Source organism: Chiloscyllium plagiosum, unplaced genomic scaffold (genome assembly GCF_037043375.1).
Source record: "Chiloscyllium plagiosum isolate Xiang-an unplaced genomic scaffold, Cpla_swu_hap1 HiC_scaffold_35, whole genome shotgun sequence".
NCBI lineage: Eukaryota > Metazoa > Chordata > Chondrichthyes > Orectolobiformes > Hemiscylliidae > Chiloscyllium > Chiloscyllium plagiosum.
This window is the reverse complement of record NW_028270173.1, coordinates 7990918-8007421: the sequence shown is the minus strand read 5'-3', so window position 1 is coordinate 8007421 and position 16504 is coordinate 7990918. Positions and strand designations below refer to the sequence as shown.

Genomic DNA, 16504 nt, shown 5'->3' with positions numbered 1-16504 from the left:
GTGACATTGGTCTTAGCCTCGAACTCCATCCATGGGGATGAATTCTCTCTCACGTCCTGGTTGTGGGGCCTGGGTTTATCGTTGTCTGTCTGGTGTCTGACCAAGGTTGTGGGCTGAGGGAGAGCAGAGCGGGAAAGTGGCTGAAGATGTTCCTGAAGGGACTGGATAAGGTGAGTGGAGCAGATTCACAAGTGGAGTCATGTTCTTTGGGAATAACATCAACTTGAAGCTGTGAGGTTTTTTAGTGTTGGTGTGTATCCATCATGTAATAAGGGAAGATCTGTCTTTGTTGTTTAATCTGTCTGGTATTTCTTCCTGTGTTAAAATGGAACCAGTTGTGAGGTGGAGCAACCTCCTTGAATTCCTGCCTTGTCGCTTTTCTGAGAAAAAAAGAGCAAGGGAGATCATTGACAACCTGAGAGAGGCCACTTCTGAGAGGAGACACTTCAAAGGGGCTCATCCTGGGCACTGACCACCCTCCCCGGAATGGGGCTTGAACCCACCACCTTCCCACTTCGAGGGGAGAGAGCTCGACCCATGGAGGCCCCCTCTCTCACTGCGCCTCACGATGGGCACTTGGAATTCTCCAGCTGTTAACAGGAACAGGATATTCCCGAGGTGCTGTTGCAGTGGGACCCTTTCCCTCAAACCCAAAGCCACCCTGAACCCACCTCTGCTGGTAACAGAAAGCACAGAGTATTCCTGGGAAGTCTCACTTTTCCTGTCTGCAGGTTCCTGGAAAACACGCAGGAATCAGGGGAGAGAAAAGCTGAGCCCTCACAGGAAGTGAGAGTGGGTTCAGCTGCTCCCCTGAGCTCAGTGCAATGAACTTGATCAATATCTGTCCCTGACACTGAAGAGCAACTCAGAAAGGAAATGGTCAGCTCACGCCCACCCTCCTGTTATTTGGATCGTGCTGTGCGCAGAGTGGGCAGACTGTGGCGCCACCTCAGAGTGATATCAAGCAACATCTGAACCTCCCCCATGCCAGATGAACAATTCAGAGACCTGACAGACAGTGATCCAGTGGGAGAGATGCTGGGCTCAGGGTTGGAGACAGTGTTCCTGTCTGTATTCCCATGTAGAGCTCTCAGATTGCAGAGGGACTGAGCAATCTCAGACTCTGATAAAGGGCTTTTGCCTGAAACATCAATTCTCCTGCTCCTCAGATGCTGCCTGACCGGCTGTGCGTTTCCAGGACTACACTCTCGACTCTGATCTCCAGCATCTGCAGTTCTCACTCTCGCCCAATCTCAGACTGTGATCACCTGCCAGCAGCTTCCTCTGATTTCTGTCTGCAGTCTCTCTCTCTCTCTCTCTCTCAGCCTCCCAAGCTGGCCCACGGTCAATACAACGGGAGGCTGTGGTTTCCCAGTTTCACCCGGAGACATCACTGCCTCACCTCGGTCTGCACAGGGGTGACAGGCAGCTTGAGAAACTCAGCCTGAATAGTCCCATCCCAGCCCAGTCTGAGGGAGGTTGAAGGAACACAGAGGGGAGGGAGAGACCCTGCAGTTTATGTACACCACTGTAAAAGTAGGGTTGTAGGTCAAACAAAGCAGACAACGCTGTTTAATGTGAAATAACAAAGCAGCAGTGAGAACAACAAAAGCAACAAAAGGGAACCAGCACTTTTCAGATAGAGTCTTATTCGTACAACATGGAAACAGACCCTTCGGTCCAACTCATCCACACCAAGCAGATGTCCTAAATTAATCTAGCCCCACTTGCCAGCACTTGCCACCCATCCACATTCATTCTTCCTATTCACATACCCACCCAGATGCCCTTTCAATGTTGTAATTGTACAAGACACATCCACTTCCTCTGGCAGCTCAGTCCATACACTCACCACCCTCTGCATGAAAATGAAAATTCCCCATGGATCTCTTTTAAATTTTTCCCCTCTCACCTTAAACCTCTGCCATCTAGTTTTGGACACCCCAGCCCAGGGAAAAGACTTTGACTATTCACCCTTCATAATTTTATGAAACTTTATAAAGTCCCCCTCAGGCTCCGACACTCCAGGGAAAACAGCTCCAGCATGTTCAGCATCTCCCTGTAGGTCAAACACTCTAACCCCAGCAACATCCTTGTAAATCTTTTCTGAACATTTTAAAGTTTCACATCATCCTTCCTATAGCAGGGAGACCAGAATTGAATGCAGTATTCCAGTAGTGGCTGAACAGACTGTACAGATACAACGTGATCTCCCAACTCCGATACTCAATGCACTGACCAATAAAGGCAAGCGAATGGCTCAAACTCCACTTTCTCAGTGAGAGCACTGTGTTTAGTTCTGTCTGTCCTTTTGAACCTGGTTAACTCTGAGAGGGAAAGTGTTTAAAAGGGGGATTGCAATGGCAGTCCACAAGGAGGGGCTTCTTAAACATTCATTCATGGGGATGTGGGCATCGCTGGCTGGGATCAGCTCTCCGGGTTCTCAAGTACACCCTCTTCGGGGTCTCCCTCCCCCCGGGTCCCCCTCCTGATCCTCCCCATTTTACATTACCACCCCCTCCTGCCCCAAAGGCTGAGCTCCCACAGGTGAGTGATGGAGGACATTAAGTCCCTTAAGTGGTGACTGGGATCTTCTCAAGGTCATCCCCGGCTGGGGATGGGGTCCTTGCAGCCATCCTGGTTCCCCATCCCCCTCCCCCTCCTTCCTCTCCAAGGGTACTGAGGCCAATGGGATGCTCCACATGCTGACCACTCAGGGACCAGCTTCCCAATTGGCCTCAGTGCCATTCCCGGGATTTCCCGAGAGATTCCTTTGCCCTGACTCCGGGCGGCAGCAATTTATAACGAGGAAAGCTCCAGCGTAAATGGGGCAATGTCAAAACATCAAATGACTTTCCTTTCAACAACAAGGAAGAGCTGCATTTGTGTAGCACTTACCCCAACGGTGGGCTTGGTGACGTGTTTCCCTCTCTGTCCCCGTTCTCTCACCTGCTTGGGGTGCTCTGGTTCAACTCCACATCGGAGGGAGATGATGAGCAGGGCCGTGGTGGGCACTGACAGCCCCAGGGTCAGGAAGACGGTGCCGAGTACAGGGGCCAGCAACTCTATCTGCTCTCTTCTCAGAGTCAGGCATGGGCTGGGGGTGCTCTCCTGGCAGCTCATTCCATACACTCACCACCCTCTACTGTACATGAAAAGTTACCCCTTAGGTCCCTTTTAAATTTTTCCCCTCTCACCCTTGACCTATACCTCTAGTTCTGGACTCCCCCAACCTCGGGTAAAGACCTTGACTATGTACCCTATCCATGCCACTCATGATTTTATAAACCACTATAAGGTCACCCCTCAGCCTCCAACACTCCAGGAAAAACAGCCCCAGCCTATTTAGTGTTTCCCTATAGCTCAAATCCTCCAACACTGGCAATATTCCTGTAAATCTTTTTTGAACCCTTTCAAGTTAAACAATATCCTTCCTATAGGAGGGAGACTAGAATTGCAGACACTATTCCAAAAGTGGCCTCACCAATATCCTGTACAGTTTCAACATGACCTCCCAACTCTGTTACTCAATGTACTGTCCAAAAAAAAAAGCACATCTAATGTCTTCTTCACTAAAATATCTACCTGCAACTCCATGTTCAAGGAACTATAAACCTGCACTCCAAGGCCTCTTTCCCCAAGCCCTTCCCCCAAGTGTATAACTCCTGCCCTGATTTTCCTTTCCAAAATGTGGCACCTCACATTTGTCTAAATTAAACTCCATGTGCCACTCAGCCTATTGACCCATCTGATCAAGATCCCATTGTACTCTGAGGTAAACTTCTTCACTGTCCACTACACCTCCAATTTTGGTGTCATCTGCAAACTTACGAACATGCCTCCTATGTTCACATCCAAATCATTCACATAAATGATGAAAAGCGGTGGACCCAGCACCAATCCTTGTGGCACACCACTGGTCACAGACCTCCAGTCTGAAAAGCAACCCTCCACTACCACCCTCTGTCTTCTACCATTGACCCAGGTCAGTATCCAGACGGCTAGTTCTCCCCGTATGCCATGTGATCTCACCTTGCGAACCAGTCAACCATGTCAAACGCCTTACTGAAGTTCACATAGATCATGTCCATTCATCAATCCTCTTTGGTACTTCTTCAAAAAACTCAATCAAGTTCATGAGGCATGATTTTTGATGTACAAAGCCATGTTGACTATCCCTAATCAATCCTTGTCTTTCCAAATACAAGTAAATCCTGCCCCTCAGGAACTCCCCCCAATAACTTGCTCAGCACTGACATCGGGTTCACTGGTCTATATTTCCCTGGCTTTTTCTTAAAACCATTCTTAAACAGTGGAACCATGTTCGCCAACCTCCAGTCCTCCGGCACCTCACTTGTGGCTATCGATGATCCAAATATCTCAGCGAGGGGCCCAGCAATCACTTCCTTAGCTTCCCACAGAGTTCTCAGTTATACCTGATCAGGTCCCAGGCATTTATCCACCATCATACATTCTAAGACATCCGACACCTCCTCCTCCGTAACATGGACATTTTTCAAGCTGTCACCATCTATTTCACCATATTAGCGAGTTTTGGGAAGATTTGTAGCTCAGGTTGAGATTTCGGATGTAGGTTTGCTCGCTGAGCTGAAAGGTTGACTTCCAGACGTTTCATTACCTTACTAGATAACATCTTCAGTGAACTTTATGCAAAGCAATGTTGAAACTTCCTGCTTTCTATTTATATGTTTGGATTTCATTGGGTTGGTGATGTCATTTCCTTTGGTGATGTTAGTTCCTGTGGTGAAGGCACTTCCTGTTCTTTTTCTCAGGGAGTGGTAGATGGGGTCTAACTCGATATGTTTGTTGATAGAGTTCCGGTTGGAATACCATGCTTCTAGGAATTCTCGTGCATGTCTTTGTTTGGCTTGTCCTAGGATGGATGTGTTGTCCCAGTCGAAGTGGTGTTCTTCCTCATCTGTTTGACCAAAGTCTACAGAAAACAACACAATACGAACCAAATATTGAACTACAGAAGCAATCATCCCAGCACCCACAAACTAAGCTGCATTAGAACATTATTTCAATGAGCCAACACACACTGCAGCACAAAGGAACTACGCAGAGCAGAGGAAAATCACATATACCGTGTGTTCAAAAAGAATGGGTACCCAATGAACACAGTCCGCCGATTTCTCAGCAACAAACCCAAACAAGCAGACAAAACACATCCAGAATCCCTAGCCACTCTCTCCTACATCAAAGGCATCTCGGAAATGACTGCCAAACTACTCAGACCCCTTGGCGTCATGGTAGCCCACAAACCCACCGACACACTAAAACAGCAGCTAATGAACTTGAAGGACCCTATACAGACAACAAGCAAAACTAACATCATTTACAAAATACCGTGCAAGGACTGTAACAAACACTACATTGGACAAACAGGCAGAAAACTAGCCACCAGGATACATGAACACCAACTAGCCACAAAACGACATGACCCACTCTCGCTAGTATCCTTACATACGGACAAGGAAGGACACCACTTCGACTGGGACAATACATTCATCCTAGGACAAGCCAAACAAAGACATGCATGAGAATTCCTGGAAGCATGGCATTCCAACCGGAACTCCATCAACAAACACATCGAATTAGACCCCGTCTACCACCCCTTGAGAAAAGAAACAGGAAGTGACTTCACCACAGGAAATAATATCACCAAAGGAAATGACATCACCAACCCCAAAGAAACCCAAACATATAAATAAAAAGCAGGAAGTTTCAGCATTGCTTTGCATAAAGGCCACTGAAGATGTTACCTAGTAAGGTGATGAAACATCTGGAAATCAACCTTTCAGCTCAGCGAGCAAGCCTACATCCAAATGTCATCATATTCTATATCTTCCATGTTCTTCTCTACAGTAAACATTGATGCAAAATATTCATTTATTATAACCCCCATCTCCTGTGGTTCCACACATAGGCCACCCTGCTGATCTTTTAGGGGGCTTATTCTCTCCCTAGTTACCCTTTTGTCCTTAATGTAATTGTAGAATCCCTTTGGATTCTCCTTAACCCTATTTACATGTCCCCTTTTTGCCCACCTGATTTCCTTCTTCAGTATACTCCTACTGCCTTTATACTCAACTAAGGATTCACTTGATTACTGCTGTCTACACCTGACGTATGCTTCCTTCTTTTTCTTGACCAAATCTCAATTTCTCGAGTCATCCGGTATTCCCTACACCTACCAGCCTTGTCTGTCATCCTGACTGGAACATACTTTCTCTGGACTCTTGTATCTCATTTTTGAAGGCTTCCCATTTTCCAGCTGTCCCTTTACCTGCAAACATCTGCTCCCAATCAACTTTTGAAAGGTCTTGCCTAATACCGCTAAAATTGGCCTTCCTGCAATTTAGAACTTTAACTTTTAGATCCAGTCTATCCTTTTCCATCACTATTTTAAAACAAATAGAATTATGGTCACTGGCTCCAAAGTGCTCCACCACTGACACCTCCGTCACTTGCCCTGCCTTATTTCCCAGGAGTGGGTCAAGTTTTGCACCTTCTCTGGTAGGTACATCCACATACTGATTCAGAACATTTTCCTGTACGCACAGGACTGAGAAGAGGAGAAATGTCTTCACCCAGAGAATGGGGAGGCTGTGGAATTCACTACCACTGGAAGTGGCTGACGCCAAAACAATTCACGAGAACCTGCCATTTGGATACAGAACTGGCTCGAAGGTAAAAGACAAGGATGGGGGTGGAGAGTTGCTTTTCACACTGGAGGCCTGTGACCAGTGGAATGCCACAAGGATTGGTGCTGGGTCTACTACTTTTCATCATTTACATAAATTATTTGGATGTGAATGTAGTAAATTTGCAGATGAGACCAAAATTGGAGGTGTACTGGACAGCGAAGAAGGTTACCTCTAAGTACAATGGGATCTTTATCAGATAGGCCAATGGACTGAGGAGTGGCAGTGTGATGGAGTTTAATTTAGATAATTTGGGAGAGCAAATCAGAGCAGGATTGATACACTTAATGGTAAGGTCCTGAGAAGTGTTGCTGAACAAAGAGACCTTGGAGTGCAGGCTCATAGCTCCTTGAAAGTAGAGTCGCAGGTGTATAGGATGGTGAAGAAGGCATTTAGTTTGCTTTCTTTTGTTGGTCAGAGCATTGAGTATAGGAGTTGGGAGGTCATGTTGTACAGGACATTGGTTCAGCCATTTTGGAATTTTGCATGCAATTCTGATCTCCTTCCTATCGAAGGATGTTGTGTAACTTGAAAGGATTCAGAAAAGATTTGTAAGGATTTTGCTAGGGTTGGAGGGTTTGAGCTATAGGGAGAGGCTAAATAGGCTGTGACTGTTTTCCCTGGAGCGTCGGAGGCTGAGGGATGACGTTATAGAGGTTTACAAAATCATGAGGGGCATGGATAGGATTTCCCTGGGTTGGGGGAGTCCAGAACTATAAGGCACAGGTTTAGGTTGAACAGGGAAAGATATATAAGGGACCTAAGGGGCAACATTTTCACACTGAAGGTGGTGAATGTATGGAATGAGCTGCCAGAGGAAGTTGTGGAGGCTGGTGCCATTAGAACATTTAAAGACATCTGGATGGATATATGAATTGGAAAGGTTTGGAAGGACATGGGCCAAGTGCTGGAAAATGGGACTAGAATAGGTTCGGATATCTGGTCGGCACAGACAAGTTGGACTGAAGGGTCTGTTTCTGTTCTGTACATCTCTGTGACTCTAAGAAGGAGTTAAATATAATTCTTAGGGCTCATGGGATAATGAGACCATAAGATATCGGAGCAGAATTAGGCCATTCAACCCATTGATCCACCATTTGATCACGGCTGATACATTTCTGAACCTCATTCTCCTGCTTTCTCCCCGTAACATTTGATCCCCATTACTAATCAAGAATCTATCTACCTCTGTCTGATAGACACTCAATGACTTGGTCTCCACAGCCTTCTGAGGCAATGAGTTCCACAGAGTCACCACTCTGTGGTTGAAGAAATTTCCCCTAATCAGTGCTAAAGGGTCATCCCTTGGTGCTGTGTCCTTGGGTCCTAGTCTCTCTTACTCAGAGATACATCTTCACTGAGGTCAGTTCAGAGTCTTAAACTGCATCTGGATCAAAGGGTATGGGGAGGATCTGGGAACAGGAGACTGAGTTGGATGATCAGTCATGATTATATTGAATAGTGGAACAAAGGGCCGAATGGCCTGCTCCTATTTTATAGAACATAGAACAATACAGCGCAGAACAGGCCCTTTGGCCCTCGATGTTGTGCCAACCTGTGAACTATTCTCAGCTTGTCCCCCTACACTATCCCATCATCATCCATGTGCTTATCTAAGGATTGTTTAAATCTCCCTAATGTGGCTGAGTTGACTACATTAGCAGGTAGGGCATTCCACGCCTTTACCACGCTCTGTGCAAAGAACCTGCCTCTGACATCTGTCTTAAATCTATTACCCCTCAATGTGTAGTTATGTCCACTCGTACAAGCTGACATCATCATCCTAGGAAAAAGACCACCCTATCTAATCCTCTGATCATCTTGTATGTCTCTATCAAATCCTCTCTTAGCCTTCTTCTTTCCAATGAGAACAGGTCCAAGCTGCTCAACCTTTCCTCATAAGACCTTCTCTCCAGATCAGGCAACATCCTGGTAAATCTCCTCTGCACCTTTTTTAATGCTTCCACATCCTTCCTGAAATATGGGGACCAGAACTGTCCACAATATTCCAAGTGTGGCCACACTAGCGTTTTGTATAGTTGTAGCATGATATTGCAGCTCTGGATCTCAATCCCTCTACGAATGAAACCTAACACACAGTATGCCTTCTTAACAGCACTATCCACCTGCATGGCAACTTTCAGGGATCTACGTACATGGACTCCAAGATCCCTCTACACATCCACACTACCAAGAATTTTCCATTGACCCAGTACTCTGCCTTCCCTGTTATTCTTCCCAAAGTGAATCACTCACATTTAGCTGCATTTAACTCCATTTGCCATCTCTCAGCCTGATTCTGCAGTTTATCCAAGTCCCCCTGCAACCTATAACATTCTTCCAAACTGTCCACTACTCCACCGACTTTAGTGTCATCTGCAAATTTACTAATCCATCCACCTATGCCTGCGTCTAAGTCATTAATAAAATTGACAAACAGCAGTGGTCCCACAACAGATCCTTGTGGTACACCACTAGTAACCAGACTCCAGGCTGAATATTTTCCATCAACCACCACTCGCTGCCTTCTTTCAGAAAGCCAGTTTCTAATCCACACTACTAAATCACCCTCAATTCCATGCCTCTGCATTTTCTCCAACAGCCTACCATGTGGAACCTTATCAAAGGCTTTACTGAAGTCCATGCATACCACGTCAACTGCCCTACCCTCATCTACATGCTTGGTCACCTTCTCAAAAAACTCAATGAGGTTTGTGAGACACGACCTGCCCTTGACAAAACCATGTTAACTATCTGAAATCAAATTGTTGCTTGCTAGATGATTATAAATCTTATCTCTCATAATCCTTTCCAAAACCTTTCCTACTACAGAAGTAAGGCTCACTGGTCTATAATTACCTGGGTCATCTCTACTGCCCTTCTTGAACAAGGGCACAACATTTGCAATCCTCCAGTCCTCTGGTACTAAACCTGTAGACAATGATGACTCAAATATCAAAGCCAAAGGCTCTACTATCTCCTCCCTAGCTTCCCAGAGAATCCTTGGATAAATCCCACCTGGCCCAGGGGACTTGTCTACTTTCACTCCTTCTAGTATTGATAACACCTGTTCGTAACTAACCTTGATCCTTTCTAGTCTAATATCTCGTACCTCATTCTTCACTTCTACAATATTCTCCTTTTCCTGAGTGAAAACCAATGCGAAATGTTCGTTTAACACCTCTCTGAACTCCACAGGGTCCACACTCAACTTCCCACTTCTGTATTTGACTGGCCCTATTCCTACCCTAATCATTCTTTTGTTCCTCACATACCTATAGAAAGGTTTAGGATTCTCCTTTATTCTATTTGCTAAAGACTGCTTGTGTCCTCTCTTTCCTTGACTTAACACTCTCTTTAAATCCTTCCTAGCTGATCTGTAACTCTCCATCGACTCATCTGAACCATCTTGCCTCATCAACACATAAGCCTCCTTCTTCTTAACAAGAGATGTAATTTCTGTCGCAAACCACGGTTCCCTTGCCTTATCACTTCCTCCCTGCCTGATAGGGACATACCTATCAAGGATACACAATATCTGTTCCTTAAACCAGCTCCACATTTCCATTGTCTGCGTCCCCTGCATTTTGCTACCCCATTCTATGCATCCTAATTCTTGCCTAATTGCATTATAATTGCCCTTAACCCATCGATAACTCTTGACCTGTGGCATGTACCTATCCCGTTCCATTGCTAAACTAAACGTAACTAAATAATGGTCACTCTCTCCAAAGTGCTCACCTACAACTGAATCAAACACCTGGCCTGGTTTATTACCAAGCACCAGATCCAGTGTGAACTCCCCTCTTGTCGGCCCTTCGACATACTGTGTCAGGAAACCCTCCTGGACACATTGTACAAAAACTGATCCATCTGATATATTAGAGTTATAGCATTTCCAGCAATGTTGGGGAAGTTAAAGTCCCCCATAATGACCACCCTGTTCCTTTCACTTCTACCCAGAATAATTTTGCTAATCCTCTCTTCCACCTCCCTGGAACTCTGTGGATACCTATACAAAACTCCAAGCAGTGTGACCTCTCCTCTCCTGTTTTTAACCTCAGCCCACACTACCTCACGAGACGAGTTCTCGTCAAAAGTTCTCTCAGCCACCGTAATACTATCCTTGACTAACAAGGCCACGCCTCCCCTCTTTTACTGTATTGCCTGTTCTTAATGGAAGATCTAACCCTGGAACCTGCAACATCCATTCCTCACCCTGCTCTATCCATGTCTCCAAAATGGCCATAACATCGAAGCCATTTTGGAGACATGGATAGAGCAGGGTGAGGAATGGATGTTGCAGGTTCCAGGGTTAGATCTTTCATTAAGAACAGGCAATACAGTAAAAGAGGGGAGGCGTGGCCTTGTTAGTCAAGGATAGTATTACGGTGGCTGAGAGAACTTTTGACGAGAACTCGTCTCGTGAGGTAGTGTGGGCTGAGGTTAAAAACAGGAGAGGAGAGGTCACACTGCTTGGATGCAGCATACTTATCGATGCTGCAAGCTCACCCACCTTATTTCGGATACTTCTGACATTGAAGTAGACACAGTTCAAACCACTTCACTGTCTGCCAGCACATTCCTGTGACCCTGAAATCCTGTCCCTGTCCTTCCTACTCTCATCCTCCTGTGCACTGCAACTACACCTCTGGTTCCCATCCCCCTGCTGTGCTAGTTTAAACCCACCCAAATAGCACCAGCAAATGTCCCACCCAGGATATTAGTACCTCTCTGGTTCAAGTGAAGACTGTCCTATTTGTAGAGGTCCCACCTTCCCCAGAGTGAGCCCCAATTATCCAAGTACCTGAAACCCTCCCTCCTGCACCATCCTTGCAGCTACGTGTTCAGCTGATACCTCTCCTTATTCCTTGCCTTGCTATCACGTGGCACAGGTAACAAACCAGAGATAACAACTCTGTTTGTTCTACCTCCAGCTTCCACCCTAACTCCCTGAAATCCTGCCTTTCATCCCTATCCCTATTTCTACCTATGGCGTTGGTACCTACATGGAGCACGACTTGAGGCTGGTCACCCTCTCCCTTCAGGACCCCAACAATACGATCAGAGACATCATGAACCCTGGCACCTGGGAAGCAACACACTAACTGCGAGTCTTGTTCGTTCCCTACAAATCTTCTATCTGAGCCTCTAACTATTGAGTCCCCAATGAGTAACAGTCTCCTCCTTTCCCTCCTTCCCTTCTGTACAACAGGGACAGGCTCTGTGCCAGAGACCTGGGCCGCACTGCATACTCCGGTAAGTCGTCCCCCTCAACAGTATCCAAAACGGTATACATGTTTTTCAGGGGAACGACCACAGGGGATCCCTCCACTGACTGTGTTTTCCCCTTTTGAACAGTCACCCGGCTTTCTTCATGCCTAGGAGTAACTACTTCCCTGTAACTCTTACCTATCACAGCCTCTGCCTCCTGAATGATCCGAAGTTCATCCAGCTCCCGCTCCAGTTCCCTAACGCAGTCTTGGAGGAGCGAGAATTGGGTGCACTTCCTGCAGATGTATTTGGATGGGACAGTAATGGCGTCCCTCACTTCAAACATCATGCAGGAGGAACATTGCTCACCCTGCACTGCCATCCTTTCTAGTCCCCTAATCACAAAGTAAAAAAGAAGAGACGCTTAGCTGAGGTGTCCCTAGTCTTTAAATTTAGAGGAGGTGGTTGGGTGGGAGGTCTTACAAAGGTAGGGTCTCAGGTTCAGAAAACACTGACTTATATAGCTGAACGGAAATAAAAATAAGAAGTCCCTCCTTTCCCAGAGATCTCTGCTCTCTGACTTCAAATTTAAAAGCTCAAATCAGTGATTCACAGCAGGCTCCTAGTGCATGCTCCTACCCTTCGAGTTGCTGCTGCCGCTAAAGAACACAAATTTGTTTGTGTTTCTCATAAGATCATGTCTGTTCTGATTCTACCCTCTCATTCATGTCACTGTCTACCCAGGGTACCCTTTCACTCCCTTGCTGAACAAGAATTGATCAGCCTTTGCCTTCACACTATTGAAGGGCTCTGCTTCCAGGTGCTTTTTCAAGGAGAGATTTCCAAAGGTTCACATCCCTCTGAAAGGAAACATTTCATCTCAACTCTGATTCAAATGGATGACTCTGAGTTTTAATGAGTGACTCCTAGTTCTAGATTCTCCCACAAGTGGAAACACCAATCCCACACCCAACCTTTGAAGGTGCTTTAGGATCTTTCAATCAACTCATCTCTTTTCTTCTACCCTCCCATGGATACAAACCTAGTCTGCTCAATGTTTCTCCAGACGATAATCCACTCATTCCAGCTATTAGTCTGGTAGACCTTCTGTGAACCATTCCAATGCATTTACATCCTTCAGCACAGGGATCAATACTGTAGATGATACTCCAGATGTAGCCTCATAAACACGCTCTACAGTGGAAACAAGATATCCCTACTCTTAAACTCCAAAACTGGCCCCAACAACAAAGGCCAAAATTCTGCTCCTTGCTGAAGCTGGATGCTAACTCTCTCCAATCCATGCACATGTCCTCTCAGACTCCTCGATGCTGTACTTTATTGGAGCCTCGGCCTATTTAAACAACAGTCTGCTTTCTGATTCTGCCCCAGCCAGGCCCTGAGTTGTCCTGCACTCACTGGTCCCTGTCATTCCAGCATTTCGATCAAACTCATTCCCTCTCACTGCTGTAGTTGAGCAAAGACTTGATCACCTGTTCATATCCAACGAATCAATAGATTCATTGATCAAGTAGCAGATAGACTATTACAGTCCAGAAAGAGGCTATTTGACCCATCATGTCTGTCCTGGCTCCTGAAAGAGTGACCCAGCTTGTCCCATTCTCGACCTTGTGTCTAAATTCATCCCTTTCAGCTCGATTTCCAGATTTCATGAAACCTCCTATTGATTCTGCCTTCACCACTCCCTGAAGCAGCACATTCCAAATCCTAACAACTCTCTGGGGAAAGAAGTTTCCCCCATCTCACTCCAAACTTTCTTGATGACAATCTTGAAATTGTGGGCCCTATTTATTGACACACCAACGAGTGAAAACAGATTATCCATCTTCCCCCTGTCAAAATTGCTGGTAATTTTGAACATCTGAATGAGGTCCTCTCTTAATCTTCACTGTTCCAAAGAGAAGGAGCCCAATCTCTCTAATCTTTCCTCATGTCTAAACTCCCTCATTCCTGGTATCATTCCCATAAATTTCCTTTGCACTCCCTCCAAGGCTTTAACATCCTTCCCCAAGTAAGGTGTCCAGAATTGAATTGAACACAATACCCCAACTTGGTTTGACCAATGATTTGTAGAGGTGTAGCATCACATCCTTGCTTCAATACTCCATGCCTCTGTGTATAAACCCAAGAATCCCATAATAATAATATGGGTTCTTAATATCTGTTTCGACTTGCCTGGCCACATTCAGAGAATCATGTACGTAAACCCCTCAGTCCCCTGCTCCTGTATTCCCCTCAGAGTTGTACCATTAAGCCTGTATTGTCTCTGCATGTTTCTTCGACCAAAATACATTATCTCACATTTCCCTGCATTGGAATTCACCCGTCAGTCTCTCTGTCCATTTGGCTAAGTTGCCAATGTCCCTTTGAAATCCCTCAGAATCATCCCCACAATTGACTGTTTTCCCGAGCTTAATATCAGAAGCAAATTTAGAAATGTTGCCTTTAAAACCCATATAGACAAATCAGAAAAAGCAAAGGTTCGAAAACCGAGCCCTGGGAACATCCCTTTCACTCGTCTCCAGTCTGAGAAATGCATTTTTTGTTCCTACTGTCTGTATCCTCCCTTTTAGCCAACTTCTAATCCATACTGCCATCAATCCCTCACATTTCTCATTTGCTAACAAATGCACTGTATTACAGCAACTGCTCCACCCTGGAAACTCCTACTTTTCAGTGAATTTACAAATTGACCACAACGTTTCGGGCATAAGCCCTTCTTCAGGAATGAGGAAGGTGTGCCAAGCAGGCTAAGATAAAAGGTAGGGAGGAGGGACTTGGGGGAGGGGCGATTCCCAACTGTGGCTGAACACTTTAACTCCCCCTCCCACTCCACCAAGGACATGCAGGTCCTTGGCCACCTCCATCGCTAGACCATGGCAACACGACGCCTGGAGGAAGAGCGACTCGTCTTCTGCCTAGGAACCCTCCAACCACAAGGGATGAATGCAGATTTCTCCAGCTTCCTCATTTCCCCTCCCCCACCTTATCTCAGTCCCAACCCTCAGACTCAGCACCGCCTTCTTGACCTGCAATCTTCTTCCTGACCTCTCTGCCCCCACCCCCTCTCCAGCCTATCACCCTCACCTTAACCTCCTTCCACCTATCGCATTCCCAACACCCGTCCCCCAAGTCCCTCCTCCCTACCTTTTATCTTAGCCTGCTTGGCACACTTTCCTCATTCCTGAAGAAGGGCTTATGCCCGAAACGTCGATTCTACTGCTCCTTGGATGCTGCCTGACCTGCTGCGCTTTTCCAGCAACACATTTTTCAAATCCTCAGCAGGTCAGGCAGCATCTGTGCGCAGAGAACCGGAGTTAATGGACAGTTAAACACTGGGGATATAGCATATCCTGAGAGAGAGATTCTGTGTAAATCTCCGCCCCAATGATACAAACAGCTCAGTATAGGATGCTATGTAAATGCAGATTTGTCCCCTTTCAGTGTTTGGATTTCTCCCTCAGGATTTCATGTTCCGGGTGCAGAGTGAGGAATGGAAACACAGAGAAGTCCCAGCTCCAGACTGGGAAACAGGTGAAGAGATGGAGGATGGGACTGAAGGAGGGAGTAAATGAAGGAAGGAGAGACACAAGATATTTAATTTACTTTTTATTTTCACCATCTGACATTTATATTTGTATCTGATTTATTGACAGTTTGGTTGTGATGTTACAAAGTATAATCTCAGAATTCAATAACACATTCAGTAACATTCTGTTGTCAATGGGAGGTTTCTGACCCCAATCCCTGACCCAGACCCTAAACCCGGGGGTCAATGTGACGTCAGGGAGGCCCCGCCCCTTTAACAGCTGATTCTCAGAAACAGGTTTAAATCCCAGGTCCAGAAGAAAGGATAAAGTTTCCCAGTGAATTTATTCCCAGTGAAGGTGTGGAGATGGGACTTGGTGTCCATGTTGTAAAATGAAACTGTCCCAGATTCATAACTGAGATAAACTCCCACCTTCCTGGGGATCTGACCTACACAGAGAGGGGATTGAGGAGAGGAGTTTATATAAAACTGATTTCCATCCCGCCCCATGATCCAGAATCCATTCTCTGGGATCAGACTGACCGGTCTCTTCCTCTCCACAGACTCTGAGGCTACTCCCAGACTCCAGTCCCGATTCCCCCCCCACCTCAACCTCTCAGTAATGTCTCCCCGATGTGAATCCCTCTGATCCCAGGACACAGGGACGGTCTGTAAACCTCTTCCCGGTGTCAGGGAGACTCCTCGGGGACACGGTGCATCTCAAACTCTTCAGATCCTCAGAGACCTCAAGCCGGGGACTCGCTGTTTCCATATCTAGGGTCACAGAGACTGGGAGAGAAACACAGAGAATTAGAGACAGTCCCTGGGTATGGATATGTGGGGTGGGGGAGGTGTGAGTTGGGGGGGGAGGGGGTGTGAATGGGGGGGAGGGGGGTGTGAGTGGGGTATGAGTGGGGGGAGGGGTGTGTGTGGGGGACTGGGGTGCGTGTATGTGTGTGTGGGGGAGGGGTGTGTGGGGGGCAGGGGAGAGTTGTGTGTGTGGGGGGGAAGG

General features: G+C 46.4%; 1 protein-coding gene across 4 annotated transcripts in view; it reads right to left on the bottom strand.

The window, feature by feature from the left end:
- Nucleotides 1-15562: 15562 nt before the first annotated feature.
- LOC122541564 (nuclear factor 7, brain-like) overlaps nt 15563-16504 on the bottom strand; it is a 36936-nt gene continuing 35994 nt past the window's right edge. The window contains exon 8 of one of the 4 annotated variants that reach the window (XM_087979198.1): nt 15563-16283. In XM_087979198.1, the coding sequence (XP_087835324.1) occupies nt 16109-16283 (175 nt within the window). In that variant the 3' untranslated portion in view covers nt 15563-16108. The remainder of the gene's footprint in view (nt 16284-16504) is intronic. The other 3 variants (XM_087979200.1, XM_087979199.1, XM_087979201.1) reach the window with 3 other exon arrangements.